General features: G+C 50.7%; 1 protein-coding gene across 1 annotated transcript; it reads right to left on the reverse strand.

Annotated features, from left to right (window-relative positions):
- Positions 1–23,358, reverse strand: LOC118229436. Its single transcript, XM_035421422.1, has 24 exons — positions 23,074–23,358; positions 22,788–22,925; positions 22,431–22,578; positions 21,892–22,079; positions 20,856–21,332; positions 19,655–19,783; positions 16,792–17,196; positions 16,613–16,750; positions 16,253–16,400; positions 15,714–15,901; positions 14,835–15,154; positions 14,678–14,785; positions 13,479–13,607; positions 10,759–11,056; positions 10,473–10,610; positions 10,113–10,260; positions 9,570–9,757; positions 8,539–9,015; positions 7,333–7,461; positions 6,096–6,332; positions 4,788–5,032; positions 4,166–4,500; positions 2,452–2,580; positions 1–1,902 (listed from the first exon to the last, which is right to left on the reverse strand). The coding sequence occupies exons 1-24, from the start codon at positions 23,323–23,325 to the stop codon at positions 1,772–1,774; spliced, it is 5,223 nt and encodes a 1,740-aa protein (XP_035277313.1). The 5' UTR covers positions 23,326–23,358; the 3' UTR covers positions 1–1,771.
- Between the last annotated feature and the right edge of the window lie 296 nt (positions 23,359–23,654).

Genomic DNA, 23,654 nt, shown 5'->3' on the forward strand with positions numbered 1-23,654 from the left:
TTTAAAGAGCATTTCTCTTTAATATGTACACTCTTCTCAGAAAGGTATGCTTGCAGATGCATAAGACTGATGCTTCTCTGAAAGTGGTTTTGTGTCATTTTCTTAGAAAGTTTACCAAGAAAAAAAAAAAAAAAAAAACGCCATGGTTCTAAAGAAAAAAACTAAACGATGCAAAAGAAAAACAAAATACAGAAAAAGTAACTCACGAGTAGAATCATGCTGTTCAGCTGTCCAAGTGCAGAAATATTTACAATGTTTCTTATTTTTTATTTTTATAAAACGGTTATTTAGCACTTCCATACCTTTCATTTGTACCTCTGTATTACATCTGTATGGTTGTTCATCCTGGGCCCTGCATCAGCGGGAGATCTGTGCAGTCTCTGTACAAAACATCTCACACCTTTAACTGGGCCATAAAAATAAATTACAAATCAATGCTCGCACCAAAACTCTTCCACTTGCTTAGTTCTTCAGTCTCCAGGGTAATTCTGTACCTCCCTTACGCCCATCACTGCTCCTGTTTCTGGCTCTTTCTGTTCAGCTGCTGCTGCCCTGGCGGAAGCATGATTTCCTCCTATGTAAATGTACCGCTAAACAGACAGATATACACCATCCATACAGTGAGTCGGGAGCCAATCAACAAACAATAAGCCAGGAGCCAATCAGTAATAATGGATATGCAAAGCTATATGGCCAACATATTGTATGTGGAAAGTTCAGTCACCACCCTGAAATGGTGACAGCTGCATTTAGCTCCAATAAGCAATAGCATTGTCATTACCTAACCTGAAACATTTCTGAACTTATATTTAAATATTAAGTGGAGTGGGGAGGGCCTCAGATTACTCTAAATAGCTGTTAGTCAAAGAAAAAAGAAGCATTTCTTCACAATTATACATTGCAAAATGCTATGTAACCCCTGTAAACAGCAAACTGAACCACTGTAAGCATATTCAAACCACAAACCATCAGTCCAAAGTATTTCCATCAGTGCAAATACTACACAGTATGAACTTGAACTATGTCAGAATCGGCACTGTAAATGGTGGATTTGTGTTTGTAATAAAACTGAAACTAAAAATGAAAGATGTCTGTGTGGTCTTACATCAGTGTAGTAGTTTTGCCTTTTTGATTGGCAGCATTGTAAAAGCACCTTTGGTGAGCTGGACTGGACCCTTCTGGATTTTAGCTATAACCCTCAGTCTGAGGCCTGCATCTTGACAAGACCAGAACCTTTCTGATGAACATGAGGAACTTTCATCCGGTGACATTTTGGACCTCTTCCCCTTGTGACTCTCATGCTCCTAAGAAGGGCTTGACACAGAAGCCCAGGTTTTGAATTCAAAAGACCCAAGACCAATTGAAGCAAGTTAAAGCAATCACACACAAAAAGCAACCATCCCATTCTTCCCAAAGACTGTTCTCCATCCCTTCATTCTTCCATTTCCCTCTTAAGGGATTTCCTTAAAATTCTTCTTTATAAAAGAAAAATAGGGTCATTTTTGTACATATATTTACACAGTGAGGGAAAGAATAGACAGGTGTCGGGTCGGGAGTGGATGAGACTGAGCTGTGCTCGGCTCATTCTCGCTCCTCAGGTGGCAGAGCTATCGTACAGCCCGTCGTGTGCAGTTCTGAGCCTCTCTCTCTCCCTCTCTCTCTCTCTCCCGGCTCGGGCTGTGGCTCTGCCTATAGCTGTCCTCTCTCTCTCTCAGCTTGGGCTGCAGCCCTGCCTAGAGCTGTCCTCTCTCCTGTGGGTCCACGCCAGACTTCACCCCGAGTCTGAGTCACTGGTGTCCGAGGAAGAGGAGGAGGACGACGAAGAGGAAGAGTCTGAGCTGGAGCTGCTGGCGCTGAGGCGGGAGACCATGGCATGGGGTTCCACTCCGCTGGGCTTCTCCGCTAACAGGGCCACATTCGGGAAGAAAGGCATCGCAAATTACAATATAGGCCCCAAATACCAATGTCAATTTAAAACTGAACAGACCACTGTACTAGTTTAACACAGTTTACTCTACTACACCTGGTACACACTATGACCTAGCTACTCAAATCTGGCCAGTAGTGCTGCTTTCTTTCCTATCTGACAGTCAACCGATATAATGTTGTCCCCAACTGGCCAGAGATCCCACTCTCCTGCTGTCCCAGGTCTAAATCAGTCCCTGAAGAATGAAAACTAGCAGCAGGCAATACAGGCATGAGGGCTGGATTTGAGGACCTATGCACCATGATGTGTGTCTAGTATTGAACATCGTATAACAAGGTTTAAACTTAAAATAAAATAAAGAGCAGATATTTTGAGTTATTCGCTGGTTAAATGCCCAGGAGAGGAGGGTTCCAGTTGGCAGGGTTGTGCCTGCCAAATAGTGGAATAAAGAAAAAGGCAAAAAATGTTCGAAAATGTGTGCTTGTTTGTGTGTGTGAGAGTGAGGGGGGGGGGGGGGGGCTCACCCTTGGTTTTTGGTGGCTTCTTGGCAGAGTTGAGCTGGCCACTGACATCCTGCAGTCTCCTCTCCAGCTCTCTCTTCTTCTCCAGAGCGAGCTCTTCCCGGGACTTCCCACTGCCTGCCTTCTTCACCACTGTGCAGCCAGGAGGAGAACAGCACTCAAGACAATGCGGACCAACCACCGACGATATTTTCTCCCACACGATCACAGACCAACAACCGACGATACCTTCTCCCACACGATCACAGACCAACCACCGACAATACCTTCTCCCACACGATCACAGACCAACCACCGACGATACCTTCTCCCACACAATCACAGACCACCCACCAGCCCTACCTTCTCCCACACAATCACAGACCAACCACCAGCCCGACCTTCTCCCACACAATCACAGACCATCCACCGACTCTACCTTCTCCCACACAATCACAGACCAACCACCAGCCCTATCTTCTCCCACGTGATCACAGACTAACCACCGGCCCGACCTTCTCCCACACAATCACAGACCAACCACCGGCCCTACCTTCTCCCACAAAATCACAGCCCAGCCACCAGCCCTACCTTCTCCCACACAATCACAGACTAATCCCCGGCGCTACTTTCTCCTAAACAACCACAGACCAACCACTGGCCCTACCTTCTCCCACACAATCACAGACCAACCACCAGCCCTATCTTCTCCCACGTGATCACAGACTAACCAACGGCCCGACCTTATCCCACACAATCACAGACTAACCCCCGGCCCTACCTTCTCCTAAACAATCACAGACCAACCAGTGGCCCTACCTTCTCCCACACAATCACAGACCAACCACCGGCCCTACCTTCTCCTAAACAATCACAGACCAACCACTGGCCCTACCTCTTTCAAAGTCACTCAGGTCCCCTTACTCATGCAGCCATGATAGACATAATAAAAGGCAACTAGTCTTGTCCAGAGTTTTTATAGATGACCCTGGAATGGGATGCTTAATGGACATGAACTGTGTGATAGGTTCTGCTTCGAATGTGCTTTACCGAGGCATTTCCACTTTGGTTCACCATCAGTATATATGCTAAACAAAAACAAAAGAAGAACTGCTAACAGGCCTGCTAGAGGGGCCTAGACACAGAGGTAACAGGTACTGGACAAAAAAGGCCGAAGTTCCCAACTTTCTGCACTCTGCGCATCGTGTGGGCAGGACCACGCCGGCACCTCCTGCATGACGGGTGGGGACCGGCTGGCACCCCCTGCATCCCAGGGACCGGAACGCGCCGGCACCCCCTGCATCACAGGGACCGGAACGCGCCGGCACCCCCTGCATCACAGGGACCGGAACGCGCCGGCACCCCCTGCATCACAGGGACCGGAACGCGCCGGCACCCCCTGCATCACAGGGACCAGAACGAGCCGGCACCCCCTGCATCCCAGGGGCCAGGACGCGCCGGCACCCCCTGCATCACAGGGACCGGAACACGCCGGCACCCCCTGCATCCCAGGGACCGGAACGCGCCGGCACCCCCTGCATCACAGGGACCGGAACGCGCCGGCACCCCCTGCATCACAGGAACCGGAACGCGCCGGCACCCCCTGCATCACAGGGACCAGAACGAGCCGGCACCCCCTGCATCCCAGGGGCCAGGACGCGCCGGCACCCCCTGCATCACAGGGACCGGAACACGCCGGCACCCCCTGCATCCCAGGGGGCAGAATGCGTCTGCTCACCGTAGGGCTTACGCGGCTTCTTGCGCAGGCACGTCATGACGTAGCGCTCCAGCTCGCGGAGGGTGGAGGGCTTCAGCGTCTCAAAGTCGATCTCGATCTCCTCGGGGTTGGAGTCGCGCAGCGAGGGCTCGCGGGACTGGATGATGTGCACCACGCGGCCCAGCTTCTCGCCCGGCAGCTTGTTGATGTCCAGGCTCAGCTGCCGCTTCTCGTCGTAGCTCATGGGCCGCCCCTCCTCTTCCTCTTCCGAGTCATAGTGCGGCGGCAACGAAGAGGGCGCCACGGGGGCGAAGCGCGGTGCCGCCGCCGCCACTGACTGCGACTTCTTCGAGGACCTGCCAGGACGGGCACAAATTATTTTCTGTGTGAGATACAGTGATACAGCAAGAAAGGGAGACTGCAACAGCTTCAGCTGGGATCTGCTACAGCTAGAGGAACACTGTCAGAACTGGGACCTGGCAGTAAACACGACTAAAACAAGATGGCGGTTAATAAAGGTAAATCCCAGATGTTAGCGATGTAAACAGCATCTCACCACTGGATACTAAATGTATAAAAACAGCACACCTGAGAGAAAGAACAGGCAGAAAGAGACAGATGAAAAAGTGGTAAGCGATCTTACTTGTTGCTCTTGCTGCTCTTCTTGCCGGCTGCTTTCTTGCCCTGTGTGGAAGTGGGGGCTGCTCTGCCAGGCTTTGTCTTGGGGATCTTGGCGGGTCTCTCCAGGTAGTCAGACACGGCCCTGCGGCCACCCTTGTGCTTCTCCGGCTTCCGCCTCTTCTTCTTCTCTTTCTTCTCCTTCCTCCTCTTGGGTTTGGAGATGGGGCCCTGGGACAGCGCTGCAAGCTGCTCATGCACAGCTCTCAACTGAGCAGAGAGGAGATAAAAGTATGCGATAGATTATCTAACAGGTTTAATTAGGCAGGAGACATGCAGGCAGGGTTAGCAGGAGCATATTAGCCAAATGGTACTCAGGATTCCACAATGGCCATTCCAACTATTTTGGTCAGGATCCTTAAAAGAACCTGCTCTTCCAATAAAACTTCGGCCAAAAGTTGAACCAGCTCTATATTTAAATGCAGGGCTGTAGAAACAACCCCCTTTAAAAAAGTAAAAATGTTTCAGCACAACTCTTAATTAGCAGGTAGATATTTTGAGTTTTTACACAGTCTGCTATGAGCATGCTCAGTGTGCGCATGCTACCTGGTCTGGTATGAGCATGCTCAGTGTGAGAATGTTATAGGGTCTGGTATGAGCATGCTCAGTGTGAGTATGTTACCTGGTCTGGTATGAGCATGCTCAGTGTGAGTATGTTATAGGGTCTGGTATGAGCATGCTCAGTGTGGGTATGTTACAGGGTCTGGTATGAGCATGCTCAGCGTGAGCATGTTACACGGTCTGGTATGAGCATGCTCAGTGTGAGTATGTTATAGGGGCTGGTATGAGCATATTCAGTGTGAGTATGATAAAGGGCCTGGGCTGAGCATGCTCAGTGTGACTATATTACATGGCCTGGGCTGTGCATGCTCAGTGTGACTACATTACAGGTCTTGGGCTGAGCATGCTCAGTGTGACTACATTACAGGGCCTGGGCTGAGCATGCTCAATGCGAGTATGATATAGGGTCTGGGCTGAGCATGCTCAGTGTGACTATATTATTCGGCCTGGGCTGAGCATGCTCAGTGAGAGTATGATATAGTGTCTGGGCTGAGCATGCTCAGTCTGAGTATGTTACAGGGCTTTGGCTGAGCATGCTCAGTGTGAGTATAGTATAAGGCCTGGGTTGAGCATGCTCAGACACAGTATATTACAGGGCTGAGCATGCTCAGCATGTGTAACTGGTCCTGTATGAACATTCTGCGTGTGACTGCGCAGCTGCAGTGTGGGTGAAGGGAAGGGGGCACGGCGGAAAGTCTACCTGTGTACACACCTGGTCCTGCAGCTCCGCCAGCCGGTGTGCTCTCTCCTCCTCGCTGTCTGAGCTGGGGCTGCTCTCCGTCTCGCTCTCACTCTCGCTGCTGGGCTCGCTCTCTGAGGAAGAGGATGAGGAGGAAGAGGAGGAGGAGGAGTGCACTGCGGACATTCCCATACCACCACTCAGGGACAAAGGGGGAGTCTCCTCCACTGGCTCATCTGGCATCTTGGCAAACCGGAATTCAAACACATCCTGGGGAGGTGATGAGGCACTGTCAGTACTGACTACATATCCCAGAATTCCAAGGGATCTGAAGAATCAGAGCTACACAGGAAGTTGGAAAGGATTCTTAATGCCTAAGCACAGTACATTGTACAGGTTTTCATTGGGAAGTATGATTCCCAGTGATTTCCAGTTTACGTCAAAAAAGTAAGCAGAAAAGCCCGACTATAACTATGAAATGTTCGGTTTTTAGTACCTACATTCATAAGACATTTGCACGCAATATTTCTTTGTTAAGATGAGGCTAAGTTAAAAACACTTCTGAAAATTACCTTCATCAGTGAAATGTTATGTGCCATTAAAATGGCTTGATTTCTACCCATTAACTGCACAATATTTCCACAGCTGGGCAACATACCAAGTATAAACACTCACGCAATATAGATAACATAACCAACACAAGATGACATAGCGTACACCGAACAGGCATAGTGGAGGGTTTTCGTGCAGTGAATAAGTGTGTACATGCTTAAACATGTGCTAACAGGTACAAAGACTCAATAACTGTCACTGAGCCCTTTTAGAGTAAAGCACACCACAGCGTTACACAAGCCAACCACTTAACACTGAAACACAGAGCCAACTAGCTGTTGCTCTGTTACTGACCCAGTCAGACCCAAGCAGTCTCTACCTTTCCCTTGCAGTATATGTATAATACCTTCCGCCATTATCAGAGCGTCTCAAGCTTAACTGCAAAATCAATTAAAACGTATGAAAAACACCAAAATGCCAGGACAAATGTTTCAAAGAACCTCGCTATATCCCAAGTGTTATGTGCTATGCTGGGTCTGCTTCTATCCATGTGAACACATTGCCCCCAGTGCTCTATGGGAGCAGCATACACAGACACAGGAAGCAGGTAATGTTCCTGAGGTTGAAGTCCCCCTCATTCATACAGCAGTGCAGGGATAGCTGAAGCCCGTTAGCCCGTTAGCATACAGCCTGATAATGTGCACATGTCCCAGCGCACCTGCAGCTTGCGGGCCATGGACACCACGTCGTGGTCCGGAGGGTTGTACTTGTAGCAGTTGGAGAACATGAGCCTGACGTCCGCGGCAAACTGCTGGGAGTCCCTGTACTCACGGTTATCCATCTTCCTCTGGGTGAGGACAAGAGAGGGACACAGAGAGGGAGTCAGCCCCACACATCAGAGGCCATGTCTACTCCAGAGCACAACTCACTAGATGCATTTCATGCTAGCGTTCCCAGTCTACAGCACCTGGGAGACAGGAAACAGAAACCAGAATACCTTTACACCACAGGCATGGTGTGGACAGTGTTACATTACATTACATTACATTACAGGCATTTGGCAGATGCTCTTATCCAGAGCGACATACAACAAAGTGTATAACCAAAACCAGGAACAGGTGTGTTGAAAACCCTAGAGGAAAATACAGTTCCAATTGCAGGGAATGACCGCATAGTTTAACTTGGACCCTGTAGGTTAATCTGATTAACACAACAAAAACAGCAACAAATCAGTCTATGCAAATAGAACAAGCAATATTTGAGTAGGCACAAGTGCAATAACTAAGTCAACTAAGATAAACAGCTTACCTAGCTACAACCCTAAGATTATATAGTCAATTAGACTACAGGGAGGTAGGGAGGAATGGGGAGAGGTGCAGCCTGAAGAGGTGAGTCTTCAGTTGTCGTTTGAAGGTGGTCAGGGTCTCAGCTGTTCTGACTTCCACGGGAAGGTCATTCCACCATCGTGGAGCCAAAACAGACAGGAGACGTGATCGGGAAGCGCAAGAGCGAAGAGGGGGAGGTGCCAGGCGTCCTGAGGTAGAGGAACGGAGGGGTCTGGCTGGCATGTAGGGTTTGTTGGTACGGGATGTAGCCAAAGGGAGGCTGATACATGACAGTGCTCTGTGCAAAGAGCTTTCAAAACAGCAGGCTACATGCTGTTTCAGGGGGGACCAGCAGGGGCAGCATAGTACCGGACATAAGTGCTATTTCTGCAGAGCAGTACAACCATTAGGGAAGCATCATTATTTCACATTCTTTATCTACTTAGAGGACCCTCATATACACAAGTGTCCATTACAAATGATACATTCATAGAGCTTCACAGAAGTGACAGAGATTAACTGAAGGGTGAAGCTGCTCATGGGCCGAGCAGTACTGAGTCAAACGTCATCGCCTGGCAGCACAGCTGTACTCCCGTTACCTTGATAGTGCTGAGGTCCATGGGGTGCTTGATGATGTCGTGGTAGTCGTGCAGGCCGAGGGCGGAGGCGTCCACGGGCTTGTAGAAGGGCCAGGCATAGGCGGCGTGCTTCTTGGAGAGCAGCTCTTTGAGGACGCCGCTGCAGTAGCGCAGCTGCTGGCTCAGCTTCCCGCGGCGCGACGGCTGGTGCTGCAGCTGCGAGTCCGGCAGGTCCTTCCGTGGTGGCTTGATGGGCCGCCCGCCCTCCCGCCGCCGCGCCGGGCCCCTCCCCGCCATCATGGGCTGCAGGAGGACCGGCCCGCCCCCGCCGACCCCACCCCTCGCCTGGCCCAGTCCCGGCTTGGGCTCCGCCCCCAGGGACGAGAGGGTCAGCGGAGAGTCACCCCCGCCGCCCACGCCCATCCGGACCCCCGGCGTCAGGGGCAGGGCCATGGTGGTGGGCGTGGTGGTGTCCGCTTTACGCTTCACACCCTTTTTCTGTGAGGGGGGAGGGGTTCAGAGAAACCACACACACCACTGAACTGGCAGAACCATGTACCGTCACTCACCAAATCTCCAATCTCAAATTACAACTAAAGAGCTTTCTCCAAGTGTTAGCAGAAGCGAATGCTTCAACTGATTCAAAAGAGTGAGTCGCTGAGAACTCTGCCTGTTATGGGGTTCATGAAGCATGCCAAGCTCCAACAGATCAGAGTTGTTGTGGTGCAACACACAGTACTGCCGGCTCTCTCTGACAGCGTGCAAATATAATCAGTTACTTCTGTCATTCAAATCCCAAAGCCACAGGCACTGTACGGCAGTAGTTAATGTAGCAGCCTTCATAAAAGTGACATCAGCAGCGGAACAGCAGCATTACCCACAGCCTTCAGACAAGCTACAGCAGGAAATGAGGCAGGAAGAGTAAGACGAGCAGCAAGCCTGAGGCAGATAGAGCACAGGAGCCTAAAATTAGCCGTGCCGTGTCATCATGCGATAGCCGCTGTACAGACGCTCTCCGCGGGATAGCGGGGGTGCTGGAGTCACGGCGGTACCTTAGCGGTGGGCTGCGTGGGGGGCAGTCCCAGCAGGGCAGGCGGGCTGATGGTGGGGGGCAGACTTTTGGCCAGCAGGGTCTGTGGGGGGGTGGATAGCAGCGAGTCCGGAGTTTCGGGGGTGGGGGGGGAATACACTGACTGGGACACGGCTGGGACCTGGTGGGCTGTAGTGACACCCCCCGACACTGCAAGAGGAAGAGAGACTAAACACAGGTGCACAAACAACATATTTCATTCTACACTACACGCAGGTTCACACAGTACGACTTCAATACCACAAAGCTGCTCAAACTTTTGTAAAGAACCGTTTTATTACATCACACAGACAATCTCAGTAACCTTAAATTTTCTGTGATCTTTGCTTTCATGCATCCGTTGCAGAAGATGGTCTTCAGCCCATAAAGTCTTCAATAAAGATTCTGACTTCTTTGGCACCATTACTACTCCACTAACTGTGAGGGTAAAAGGCAGCCAGCATGCTGCTCCCGTGCCTGTTTTTCCGTGTGACGGCAGCAGTGGGAATGCGATCCCGAGGCTCACCGTTTGCCTTGCACCCTTTGCCCGGCTTCCCCGGTTTCCCCCGCGGCACAGGTGGGGGCAACTCAATCTCCTCCTGCGGCATCTGGGCCACCTTCTGCAAGAAGACCTTCTCCAGGGACTGGGCCATCAGCACAATGTCATCCGTGGGCTGAGACAGGGGAAGGGCGCACCAGATTGTGAGAGAAGGGCAGAGCGGCGACAAGGAAACGGGCGAACAGAAGCACGGCGTCGTAATTCAAACCGCCGCAGCCCTGAACTGGTACACGGGCCGTTCATTATGCGAGAGGGGTGTTCGGTCCAGTAAAATAACCGCCGTTTAAAAAGAAGCGGTTGCTACCAATACGTTCAGTCAACACTCACCTTGTTGTAGATGTAGCAGTTAGTGAACATGGTGTTGAAGTCCTGCATGCACTCGCTGGCACTGCGGTAGTAGTTATTCTCCAGCCGCTTCTTGATGGTGCCCATGTCCATCGGCTGCTTGATGATTTTATGGTAGTCCTACAACAGAGGAGGGAAAGCAGGAGGCCAACAGCATTCACCCACAGGAACATGCATTCCTGTACAGAGGGGCCTGGGAAACACGAATGGCGGAAGGTTCCGGAAGGCCCGTGGTGCTGTGCGGAAGGCCGGGTGCAGACGCGCTCACCGGCAGGTTGAGTCTGACAGCGTCCACGGGCTCGTGGAAGGGCCAGGCAAAGTGGTGCCTCCACAGGGCCTTGGTGACGGCCTTCTGCAGGAACTGGAGCTGATTGGTCAGCCTGCCCTGCCGGCTGGGGTCTTTGACGGACGGCTGCGGCAGAGGGGGCGGGCCCGAGGGCGTGGCATGGGGCAGCGCAGGGCTCTCGAAGCCCTCGAACAGCAGCGACGGCTTGCGGATGCGCTTGCCAGGGCCGGACATGGCCCGGTCCATCCCTCCGGCCCCCGCCACACTCACACCCACAGAGCTGCTCCAAACAGGGAGGAGAGGAGAAGGAGAGAAACAGATAAATGAGAAATGAGTCCAATTAACACTACATTTCAAAGCTCTAGTTCCAGACTTATGTATAGCAAAAACATTTTAATTAGTTGTTGGGCAGTGTACACTAAACACACAGCACTTAACTGAATATTTTTTTTAATTTGTCTAGTATCAGCTATTTGTGAGACTTCTGTTTTTGTTTTCTGTCATGTTATGCAACTTCTCACAACTGGAAGAATAAAACCAGTACCTAGTAACTCAGGGGAAAGTCATTTGCATAGTTTAGCAAATTATAGTCATCCAGCAACCAACTGTAACTGACGTACACCCAAACATGAACCATACACCATGACCTGAACAAAACTGCACTTCAGGTGATATCTGTTTACCTGGAATAGCCTATGACCTATCACTCAGAACCAACCAAGCAGTCTCTTACCTTACTACCTCCATTTTCCATCCTGATTACCATTTACATTTTAACATATACCCAGAAAGGTCTTTTGCCATATAAAGTGAAATCTTTTAAATAATCAGACTTTTGTTTTTCCTGCTAAGCATCTTTTGCTGTCCGTTTGATGCCTTTTTACAGTATATAACAACAGTGTTCCATGAGATAGACAATGAATTCATGCTTGTTTTGAAAACTTCTCAAGTGCCTCAAGTGATCCTCCAGAATACATTATAAAAACTCCATTTGTTGCAGATTTGGTCCCTGTCATACACCAGAAGTCACTGGGAAAATACTTGTGCTCTGTGTACGGGGCATTGCGATCTTTAAGAACACTCCTCATCATTGAGAAAAAATTGTGAACAGATCTTGGACTCATCTGTCCACAAGACCTTTTCAAGAACTGTGCTGGTTCTTTTAGGTACTTCATAGCAAACTGTAACCTGGCTATCCTGTTTTGTGGCTAACTAGTGGCTTGCATCTTGCAGTGTTGCCTCTGTAAGTTCTGTTTATGAAGTCTTCTGCGGACAATTGTTACTGACACGTCCACGCCTGCCTCCTGAAGAGTGTTTCTGATCTGTGGAACAGGTGGGGGGGGTGGGGGGGTTTCTTAATTATGGTGAAAATTTTGGGATTGCAACTGTGGTTGGAGCAAAAACCAGCATACACAGGGGGGCCCCAGGACCAAGTTTGGGAGCCACTGCTCTAGCCTTTATACTACACTATCATCCAAAGCTACTGCCATGTAAACATTAGCATGGATACACATACAAACAATACTGTCCTAAAATTTCATATTTCACTGTGATCCAATGCATGCTGGGATAGGCTCTAGCACCCCTCGCAACCCGGACCAGGAATAAGCGGGTATAGATAATGGATGGATGGATGGATGGATGGATGAGATGGGAAAGCATTATTGATAATGCTTTCCCATCCTGTTGCCTGGAGTCAAATCATAATCTGTGACATAATCTTTTTTTTTTTTTTTTTTTTAACATAGTGTAGGGACTGGATTCTTGGGAATCATATTTCGAATGTAATAATATTATCTTCAGTTGTATAGCACCTTTCAAACATTTGTAGCTCAAAGCATTTTACAGGCATTAAAAGGAAGGGATGTTTTTGTGTTTCTATTATCATGGTTCTGAGGTGCAGTGGCCATGTGCTGCCACTAGAAGGCACCCGAGGTCTGGGAATTTCTTAGTTTGCTCCAGGTGTCTGATTCCCAATTATTTTCACCTGGGGAGGTGCCTTTATAAGCACTGACAGAACAGCAATCAGCGGTTCTGTGTTAAACCCCCTTTTTTTCACTAAGCCGGTAAGGTATAGGTGCTCGGTGCTCGGTGCTCGGTGCTCGGTGCTCGGTGCTCGGTGCTCGGTGCTCGGTGCTCGGTGCTCGGTGCTCGGTGCTCGGTGGACGGTGGACGGTGGACGGTGGACGGTGGACGGTGGACAGAATTGTGTTTGTGGGTGATTCTGTGTCCTCTTTTAAGGCGTTCAGTCTCTTAGCGCAGTGAGCGCATTCTGACGCCTTAGGGTATTTGTACTTTTATTTTGAGCTTGTGTGAGCCGTTGGGTATTGGGACGTTGTCCCTGGTATTGTATTTTGTTTGTGTCTTTCTGAGCTGCGTCTCAGGTTTTTTATTTTCGCTGAGTAATTTTGCTACTCAGTTGTCTATTTTTTTAAGACCAGTTTTGGGTTTGGTACCAGAGCTTCGCTTCAAAGAACCTCGCTATATCCCAAGTGTTATGTGCTATGCTGGGTCTGCTTCTATCCATGTGAACACATTGCCCCCAGTGCTCTGCTGACTACGGGAGCAGCATACGCAGACACAGGAAGCAGATGATGTTCCTGAGGTTGAAGTCCCCCTCATTCATACAGCAGTGCAGGGATAGCTGAAGCCCGTTAGCCCGTTAGCATAAAGCCTGATAATGTGCACATGTCCCAGCGCACCTGCAGCTTGCGAGCCATGGACACCACGTCATGGTCCGGAGGGTTGTACTTGTAGCAGTTGGAGAACATGAGCCTGACGTCCGCGGCAAACTGCTGGGAGTCCCTGTACTCACGGTTATCCATCTTCCTCTGGGTGAGGACAAGAGAGGGACAGAGAGGGAGTCAGCCCTACACATCAGAGGCCATGTCTACTCCAGAGCACAACTCACTAGATGCATTTCATGCTAGCGTTCCCAGTCTACAGCACCTGGGAGACAGGGAACAGAAACCAGAATATCTTTACACCACAGGCATGGTGTGGACAGAGTTACATTACATTACATTACAGGCATTTGGCAGACGCTCTTATCCAGAGCGACATACAACAAAGTGTATAACCAAAACCAGGAACAGGTGTGTTGAAAACCCTAGAGGAAAGTACAGTTCCAAGTGCAGGGAACGACCGCATAGTTTAACTTGGACCCTGTAGGTTAATCTGATTAACACAACAAAAACAGCAACAAATCAGTCTATGCAAATAAAACAAGCAACATTTGAGTAGGCACAAGTGCAATAACTAAGTCAACTAAGATAAACAGCTTACCTAGCTACAACCCTAAGATTATATAGTCAATTAGACTACAGGGAGGTAGGGAGGAATGGGGAGAGGTGCAGCCTGAAGAGGTGAGTCTTCAGTTGTCATCTGAAGGTGGTCAGGGTCTCAGCTGTTCTGACTTCCACAGGAAGGTCATTCCACCATTGTGGAGCCAAAACAGCCAGGAGACGTGATCGGGAAGCGCAAGTGCGAAGAGGGGGAGGTGCCAGGCATCCTGAGGTAGCGGAACGGAGGGGTCTGGCTGGCATGTAGGGTTTGTTGGTACGGGATGTAGCCAAAGGGAGGCTGATACATGACAGTGCTCTGTGCAAAGAGCTTTCAAAACAGCAGGCTACATGCTGTTTCAGGGGGGACCAGCAGGGGCAGCATAGTACAGGACATAAGTGCTATTTCTGCAGAGCAGTACAACCATTAGGGAAGCATCATTATTTCACATTCTTTATCTACTTAGAGGACCCTCATATACACAAGTGTCCATTACAAATGACACATTCATAGAGCTTCACAGAAGTGACAGAGATTAACTGAAGGGTGAAGCTGCTCAAGGGCCGAGCAGTACTGAGTCAAACGTCATCGCCTGGCAGCACAGCTGTACTCCCGTTACCTTGATAGTGCTGAGGTCCATGGGGTGCTTGATGATGTCGTGGTAGTCGTGCAGGCCGAGGGCGGAGGCGTCCACGGGCTTGTAGAAGGGCCAGGCATAGGCGGCGTGCTTCTTGGAGAGCAGCTCTTTGAGGACGCCGCTGCAGTAGCGCAGCTGCTGGCTCAGCTTCCCGCGGCGCGACGGCTGGTGCTGCAGCTGCGAGTCCGGCAGGTCCTTCCGTGGTGGCTTGATGGGCCGCCCGCCCTCCCGCCGCCGCGCCGGGCCCCTCCCCGCCATCATGGGCTGCAGGAGGACCGGCCCGCCCCCGCCGACCCCACCCCTCGCCAGGCCCAGTCCCGGCTTTGGCTCCACCCCCAGGGACGAGAGGGTCAGTGGAGAGTCACCCCCGCCGCCCACGCCCATCCGGATCCCCGGCGTCAGGGGCAGGGCCATGGTGGTGGGCGTGGTGGTGTCCGCTTTACGCTTCACACCCTTTTTCTGTGAGGGGGGAGGGGTTCAGAGAAACCACACACACCACTGAACTGGCAGAACCATGTACCGTCACTCACCAAATCTCCAATCTCAAATTACAACTAAAGAGCTTTCTCCAAGTGTTAGCAGAAGCGAATGCTTCAACTGATTCAAAAGAGTGAGTCACTGAGAACTCTGCCTGTTATGGGGTTCATGAAGCATGCCAAGCTCCAACAGATCAGAGTTGTTGTGGTGCAACACACAGTACTGCCGGCTCTCTCTGACAGCGTGCAAATATAATCAGTTACTCCTGTCATCCAAATCCCAAAGCCACAGGCACTGTACGGCAGTAGTTAATGTAGCAGCCTTCATAAAAGTGACATCAGCAGCGGAACAACAGCATTACCCACAGCCTTCAGACAAGCTACAGCAGGAAATGAGGCAGGAAGAGTAAGACGAGCAGCAAGCCTTAGCACAGGCAGATAGAGCACAGGAGCCTAAAATTAGCCGTGCCGTGTCATCGTGCGATAGCCGCTGTACAGACGCTCTCCGCGGGATAGCGGGGGTGCTGGAGTCACGGCGGTACCTTAGCGGTGGGCTGCGTGGGGGGCAGTCCCAGCAGGGCAGGCGGGCTGATGGTGGGGGGCAGACTTTTGGCCAGCAGGGTCTGTGGGGGGGTGGATAGCAGCGAGTCCGGAGTTTCGGGGGTGGGGGGGGAATACACTGACTGGGACACGGCTGGGACCTGGTGGGCTGTAGTGACACCCCCCGACACTGCAAGAGGAAGAGAGACTAAACACAGGTGCACAAACAACATATTTCATTCTACACTACACGCAGGTTCACACAGTACGACTTCAATACCACAAAGCTGCTCAAACTTTTGTAAAGAACCGTTTTATTACATCACACAGACAATCTCAGTAACCTTAAATGTTCTGTGATCTTTGCTTTCATGCATCCGTTGCAGAAGATGGTCTTCAGCCCATAAAGTCTTCAATAAAGATTCTGACTTCTTTGGCACCATTACTACTCCACTGTGAGGGTAAAAGGCAGCCAGCATGCTGCTCCCGTGCCTGTTTTTCCGTGTGACGGCAGGAGTGGGAACGCGACCCAGAGGCTCACCGTTTGCCTTGCACCCTTTGCCCGGCTTCCCCGGTTTCCCCCGCGGCGCAGGTGGGGGCAACTCAATCTCCTCCTGCGGCATCTGGGCCACCTTCTGCAAGAAGACCTTCTCCAGGGACTGGGCCATCAGCACAATGTCATCCGTGGGCTGAGACAGGGGAAGGGCACACCAGATTGTGAGAGAAGGGCAGAGCGGCGACAAGGAAACGGGCGAACAGAAGCACGGCGTCGTAATTCAAACCGCCGCAGCCCTGAACTGGTACACGGGCCGTTCATTATGCGAAAGGGGTGTTCGGTCCAGTAAAATAACCGCCGTTTAAAAAGAAGCGGTTGCTACCAATACGTTCAGTCAACACTCACCTTGTTGTAGATGTAGCAGTTAGTGAACATGGTGTTGAAGTCCTGCATGCACTCGCTGGCACTGCGGTAGTAGTTATTCTCCAGCCGCTTCTTGATGGTGCCCATGTCCATCGGCTGCTTGATGATTTTATGGTAGTCCTACAACAGAGGAGGGAAAGCAGGAGGCCAACAGCATTCACCCACAGGAACATGCATTCCTGTGCAGAGGGGCCTGGGAAACACGAATGGCGGAAGGTTCCGGAAGGCCCGTGGTGCTGTGTGGAAGGCCGGGTGCAGACGCGCTCACCGGCAGGTTGAGTCTGACAGCGTCCACGGGCTCGTGGAAGGGCCAGGCAAAGTGGTGCCGCCACAGGGCCTTGGTGACGGCCTTCTGCAGGAACTGGAGCTGATTGGTCAGCCTGCCCTGCCGGCTGGGGTCTTTGACGGACGGCTGCGGCAGAGGGGGCGGGCCCGAGGGCGTGGCATGGGGCAGCGCAGGGCTCTCGAAGCCCTCGAACAGCAGCGACGGCTTGCGGATGCGCTTGCCAGGGCCGGACATGGCCCGGTCCATCCCTCCGGCCCCCGCCACACTCACACCCACAGAGCTGCTCCAAACAGGGAGGAGAGGAGAAGGAGAGAAACAGATAAATGAGAAATGAGTCCAATTAACACTACATTTCAAAGCTCTAGTTCCAGACTTATGTATAGCAAAAACATTTTAATTAGTTGTTGGGCAGTGTACACTAAACACACAGCACTTAACTGAATATTTTTTTTAATTTGTCTAGTATCAGCTATTTGTGAGACTTCTGTTTTTGTTTTCTGTCATGTTATGCAACTTCTCACAACTGGAAGAATAAAACCAGTACCTAGTAACTCAGGGGAAAGTCATTTGCATAGTTTAGCAAATTATAGTCATCCAGCAACCAACTGTAACTGACGTACACCCAAACATGAACCATACACCATGACCTGAACAAAACTGCACTTCAGGTGATATCTGTTTACCTGGAATAGCCTATGACCTATCACTCAGAACCAACCAAGCAGTCTCTTACCTTACTACCTCCATTTTCCATCCTGATTACCATTTACATTTTAACATATACCCAGAAAGGTCTTTTGCCATATAAAGTGAAATCTTTTAAATAATCAGACTTTTGTTTTTCCTGCTAAGCATCTTTTGCTGTCCGTTTGATGCCTTTTTACAGTATATAACAACAGTGTTCCATGAGATAGACAATGAATTCATGCTTGTTTTGAAAACTTCTCAAGTGCCTCAAGTGATCCTCCAGAATACATTATAAAAACTCCATTTGTTGCAGATTTGGTCCCTGTCATACACCAGAAGTCACTGGGAAAATACTTGTGCTCTGTGTACGGGGCATTGCGATCTTTAAGAACACTCCTCATCATTGAGAAAAAATTGTGAACAGATCTTGGACTCATCTGTCCACAAGACCTTTTCAAGAACTGTGCTGGTTCTTTTAGGTACTTCATAGCAAACTGTAACCTGGCTATCCTGTTTTGTGGCTAACTAGTGGCTTGCATCTTGCAGTGTTGCCTCTGTAAGTTCTGTTTATGAAGTCTTCTGCGGACAATTGTTACTGACACGTCCACGCCTGCCTCCTGAAGAGTGTTTCTGATCTGTGGAACAGGTGGGGGGGGTGGGGGGGTTTCTTAATTATGGTGAAAATTTTGGGATTGCAACTGTGGTTGGAGCAAAAACCAGCATACACAGGGGGGCCCCAGGACCAAGTTTGGGAGCCACTGCTCTAGCCTTTATACTACACTATCATCCAAAGCTACTGCCATGTAAACATTAGCATGGATACACATACAAACAATACTGTCCTAAAATTTCATATTTCACTGTGATCCAATGCATGCTGGGATAGGCTCTAGCACCCCTCGCAACCCGGACCAGGAATAAGCGGGTATAGATAATGGATGGATGGATGGATGGATGGATGAGATGGGAAAGCATTATTGATAATGCTTTCCCATCCTGTTGCCTGGAGTCAAATCATAATCTGTGACATAATCTTTTTTTTTTTTTTTTTTTTTAACATAGTGTAGGGACTGGATTCTTGGGAATCATATTTCGAATGTAATAATATTATCTTCAGTTGTATAGCACCTTTCAAACATTTGTAGCTCAAAGCATTTTACAGGCATTAAAAGGAAGGGATGTTTTTGTGTTTCTATTATCATGGTTCTGAGGTGCAGTGGCCTTGTGCTGCCACTAGAAGGCACCCGAGGTCTGGGAATTTCTTAGTTTGCTCCAGGTGTCTGATTCCCAATTATTTTCACCTGGGGAGGTGCCTTTATAAGCACTGACAGAACAGCAATCAGCGGTTCTGTGTTAAACCCCCTTTTTTTCACTAAGCCGGTAAGGTATAGGTGCTCGGTGCTCGGTGCTCGGTGCTCGGTGCTCGGTGCTCGGTGCTCGGTGCTCGGTGCTCGGTGCTCGGTGCTCGGTGCTCGGTGCTCGGTGCTCGGTGGACGGTGGACGGTGGACGGTGGACGGTGGACGGTGGACGGTGGACGGTGGACGGTGGACAGAATTGTGTTTGTGGGTGATTCTGTGTCCTCTTTTAAGGCGTTCAGTCTCTTAGCGCAGTGAGCGCATTCTGACGCCTTAGGGTATTTGTACTTTTATTTTGAGCTTGTGTGAGCCGTTGGGTATTGGGACGTTGTCCCTGGTATTGTATTTTGTTTGTGTCTTTCTGAGCTGCGTCTCAGGTTTTTTATTTTCGCTGAGTAATTTTGCTACTCAGTTGTCTATTTTTTTAAGACCAGTTTTGGGTTTGGTACCAGAGCTTCGCTTCAAAGAACCTCGCTATATCCCAAGTGTTATGTGCTATGCTGGGTCTGCTTCTATCCATGTGAACACATTGCCCCCAGTGCTCTGCTGACTACGGGAGCAGCATACGCAGACACAGGAAGCAGATGATGTTCCTGAGGTTGAAGTCCCCCTCATTCATACAGCAGTGCAGGGATAGCTGAAGCCCGTTAGCCCGTTAGCATAAAGCCTGATAATGTGCACATGTCCCAGCGCACCTGCAGCTTGCGAGCCATGGACACCACGTCATGGTCCGGAGGGTTGTACTTGTAGCAGTTGGAGAACATGAGCCTGACGTCCGCGGCAAACTGCTGGGAGTCCCTGTACTCACGGTTATCCATCTTCCTCTGGGTGAGGACAAGAGAGGGACACAGAGAGGGAGTCAGCCCTACACATCAGAGGCCATGTCTACTCCAGAGCACAACTCACTAGATGCATTTCATGCTAGCGTTCCCAGTCTACAGCACCTGGGAGACAGGGAACAGAAACCAGAATATCTTTACACCACAGGCATGGTGTGGACAGAGTTACATTACATTACATTACAGGCATTTGGCAGACGCTCTTATCCAGAGCGACATACAACAAAGTGTATAACCAAAACCAGGAACAGGTGTGTTGAAAACCCTAGAGGAAAGTACAGTTCCAAGTGCAGGGAACGACCGCATAGTTTAACTTGGACCCTGTAGGTTAATCTGATTAACACAACAAAAACAGCAACAAATCAGTCTATGCAAATAAAACAAGCAACATTTGAGTAGGCACAAGTGCAATAACTAAGTCAACTAAGATAAACAGCTTACCTAGCTACAACCCTAAGATTATATAGTCAATTAGACTACAGGGAGGTAGGGAGGAATGGGGAGAGGTGCAGCCTGAAGAGGTGAGTCTTCAGTTGTCATCTGAAGGTGGTCAGGGTCTCAGCTGTTCTGACTTCCACAGGAAGGTCATTCCACCATTGTGGAGCCAAAACAGCCAGGAGACGTGATCGGGAAGCGCAAGTGCGAAGAGGGGGAGGTGCCAGGCATCCTGAGGTAGCGGAACGGAGGGGTCTGGCTGGCATGTAGGGTTTGTTGGTACGGGATGTAGCCAAAGGGAGGCTGATACATGACAGTGCTCTGTGCAAAGAGCTTTCAAAACAGCAGGCTACATGCTGTTTCAGGGGGGACCAGCAGGGGCAGCATAGTACAGGACATAAGTGCTATTTCTGCAGAGCAGTACAACCATTAGGGAAGCATCATTATTTCACATTCTTTATCTACTTAGAGGACCCTCATATACACAAGTGTCCATTACAAATGACACATTCATAGAGCTTCACAGAAGTGACAGAGATTAACTGAAGGGTGAAGCTGCTCAAGGGCCGAGCAGTACTGAGTCAAACGTCATCGCCTGGCAGCACAGCTGTACTCCCGTTACCTTGATAGTGCTGAGGTCCATGGGGTGCTTGATGATGTCGTGGTAGTCGTGCAGGCCGAGGGCGGAGGCATCCACGGGCTTGTAGAAGGGCCAGGCATAGGCGGCGTGCTTCTTGGAGAGCAGCTCTTTGAGGACGCCGCTGCAGTAGCGCAGCTGCTGGCTCAGCTTCCCGCGGCGCGACGGCTGGTGCTGCAGCTGCGAGTCCGGCAGGTCCTTCCGTGGTGGCTTGATGGGCCGCCCGCCCTCCCGCCGCCGCGCCGGGCCCCTCCCCGCCATCATGGGCTGCAGGAGGACCGGCCCGCCCCCGCCGACCCCACCCCTCGCCAGGCCCAGTCCCGGCTTTGGCTCCACCCCCAGGGACGAGAGGGTCAGTGGAGAGTCACCCCCGCCGCCCACGCCCATCCGGATCCCCGGCGTCAGGGGCAGGGCCATGGTGGTGGGCGTGGTGGTGTCCGCTTTACGCTTCACACCCTTTTTCTGTGAGGGGGGAGGGGTTCAGAGAAACCACACACACCACTGAACTGGCAGAACCATGTACCGTCACTCACCAAATCTCCAATCTCAAATTACAACTAAAGAGCTTTCTCCAAGTGTTAGCAGAAGCGAATGCTTCAACTGATTCAAAAGAGTGAGTCGCTGAGAACTCTGCCTGTTATGGGGTTCATGAAGCATGCCAAGCTCCAACAGATCAGAGTTGTTGTGGTGCAACACACAGTACTGCCGGCTCTCTCTGACAGCGTGCAAATATAATCAGTTACTCCTGTCATCCAAATCCCAAAGCCACAGGCACTGTACGGCAGTAGTTAATGTAGCAGCCTTCATAAAAGTGACATCAGCAGCGGAACAACAGCATTACCCACAGCCTTCAGACAAGCTACAGCAGGAAATGAGGCAGGAAGAGTAAGACGAGCAGCAAGCCTTAGCACAGGCAGATAGAGCACAGGAGCCTAAAATTAGCCGTGCCGTGTCATCATGCGATAGCCGCTGTACAGACGCTCTCCGCGGGATAGCGGGGGTGCTGGAGTCACGGCGGTACCTTAGCGGTGGGCTGCGTGGGGGGCAGTCCCAGCAGGGCAGGCGGGCTGATGGTGGGGGGCAGACTTTTGGCCAGCAGGGTCTGTGGGGGGGTGGATAGCAGCGAGTCCGGAGTTTCGGGGGTGGGGGGGGAATACACTGACTGGGACACGGCTGGGACCTGGTGGGCTGTAGTGACACCCCCCGACACTGCAAGAGGAAGAGAGACTAAACACAGGTGCACAAACAACATATTTCATTCTACACTACACGCAGGTTCACACAGTACGACTTCAATACCACAAAGCTGCTCAAACTTTTGTAAAGAACCGTTTTATTACATCACACAGACAATCTCAGTAACCTTAAATGTTCTGTGATCTTTGCTTTCATGCATCCGTTGCAGAAGATGGTCTTCAGCCCATAAAGTCTTCAATAAAGATTCTGACTTCTTTGGCACCATTACTACTCCACTGTGAGGGTAAAAGGCAGCCAGCATGCTGCTCCCGTGCCTGTTTTTCCGTGTGACGGCAGGAGTGGGAACGCGACCCAGAGGCTCACCGTTTGCCTTGCACCCTTTGCCCGGCTTCCCCGGTTTCCCCCGCGGCGCAGGTGGGGGCAACTCAATCTCCTCCTGCGGCATCTGGGCCACCTTCTGCAAGAAGACCTTCTCCAGGGACTGGGCCATCAGCACAATGTCATCCGTGGGCTGAGACAGGGGAAGGGCGCACCAGATTGTGAGAGAAGGGCAGAGCGGCGACAAGGAAACGAACGGAAGCACGGCGTCGTAATTCAAACCGCCGCAGCCCTGAACTGGTACACGGGCCGTTCATTATGCGAGAGGGGTGTAACCGCTGTGTAAAATAACCGCCGTTTAAAAAGAAGCGGGTGCTACCAATACGTTCAGTCAACACTCACCTTGTTGTAGATGTAGCAGTTAGTGAACATGGTGTTGAAGTCCTGCATGCACTCGCTGGCACTGCGGTAGTAGTTATTCTCCAGCCGCTTCTTGATGGTGCCCATGTCCATCGGCTGCTTGATGATTTTATGGTAGTCCTACAACAGAGGAGGGAAAGCAGGAGACCAACAGCATTCACCCACAGGAACACGCATTCCTGTGCAGAGGGGCCTGGGAAACACGAATGGCGGAAGGTTCCGGAAGGCCCGTGGTGCTGTGCGGAAGGCTGGGTGCAGACGCGCTCACCGGCAGGTTGAGTCTGACAGCGTCCACGGGCTCGTGGAAAGGCCAGGCGAAGTGGTGCCGCCACAGGGCCTTGGTGACGGCCTTCTGCAGGAACTGGAGCTGATTGGTCAGCCTGCCCTGCCGGCTGGGGTCTTTGACGGACGGCTGCGGTGGAGGGGGCGGGCCCGAGGGCGTGGCGTGGGGCAGCGCAGGGCTCTCGAAGCCCTCGAACAGCAGCGACGGCTTGCGGATGCGTTTGCCAGGGCCGGACATGGCCCGGTCTTCTCACAACTGGAAGAATAAAACCAGTACCTAGTAACTCAGGGGAAAGTCATTTGCATAGTTTAGCAAATTATAGTCATCCAGCAACCAATTGTAACCGACATACACCCAAACATGAACCATACACCATGACCTGAACAAAACTGCACTTCAGGTGATATCTGTTTACCTGGAATAGCCTATGACCTATCACTCAGAACCAACCAAGCAGTCTCTTACCTTACTACCGCCATTTTCCATCCTGATTACTATTTACATTTTAACATATACCCAGAAAGGTCTTTTGCCATATAAAGTGAAATCTTTTAAATAATCAGACT

This window comes from Anguilla anguilla, chromosome 1, assembly GCF_013347855.1.
Source record: "Anguilla anguilla isolate fAngAng1 chromosome 1, fAngAng1.pri, whole genome shotgun sequence".
Lineage (NCBI taxonomy): Eukaryota > Metazoa > Chordata > Actinopteri > Anguilliformes > Anguillidae > Anguilla > Anguilla anguilla.

What these genes read in the sequence shown, in the direction of transcription:
- LOC118229436 (XM_035421422.1), bottom strand. Translation starts at nt 23,325, where the DNA reads ATGTCCGGCCCTGGCAAACGCATCCGCAAGCCGTCGCTGCTGTTCGAG. An exon ending in TGGACCTCAGCACTATCAAG is followed by an intron (nt 7,462 to 8,538) that starts GTAACGGGAGTA and finishes GTCCTCACCCAG; the next exon opens with AGGAAGATGGATAACCGTGA. An exon ending in AAGAGCAGCAAGAGCAACAA is followed by an intron (nt 4,501 to 4,787) that starts GTAAGATCGCTT and finishes CCGTCCTGGCAG; the next exon opens with GTCCTCGAAGAAGTCGCAGT.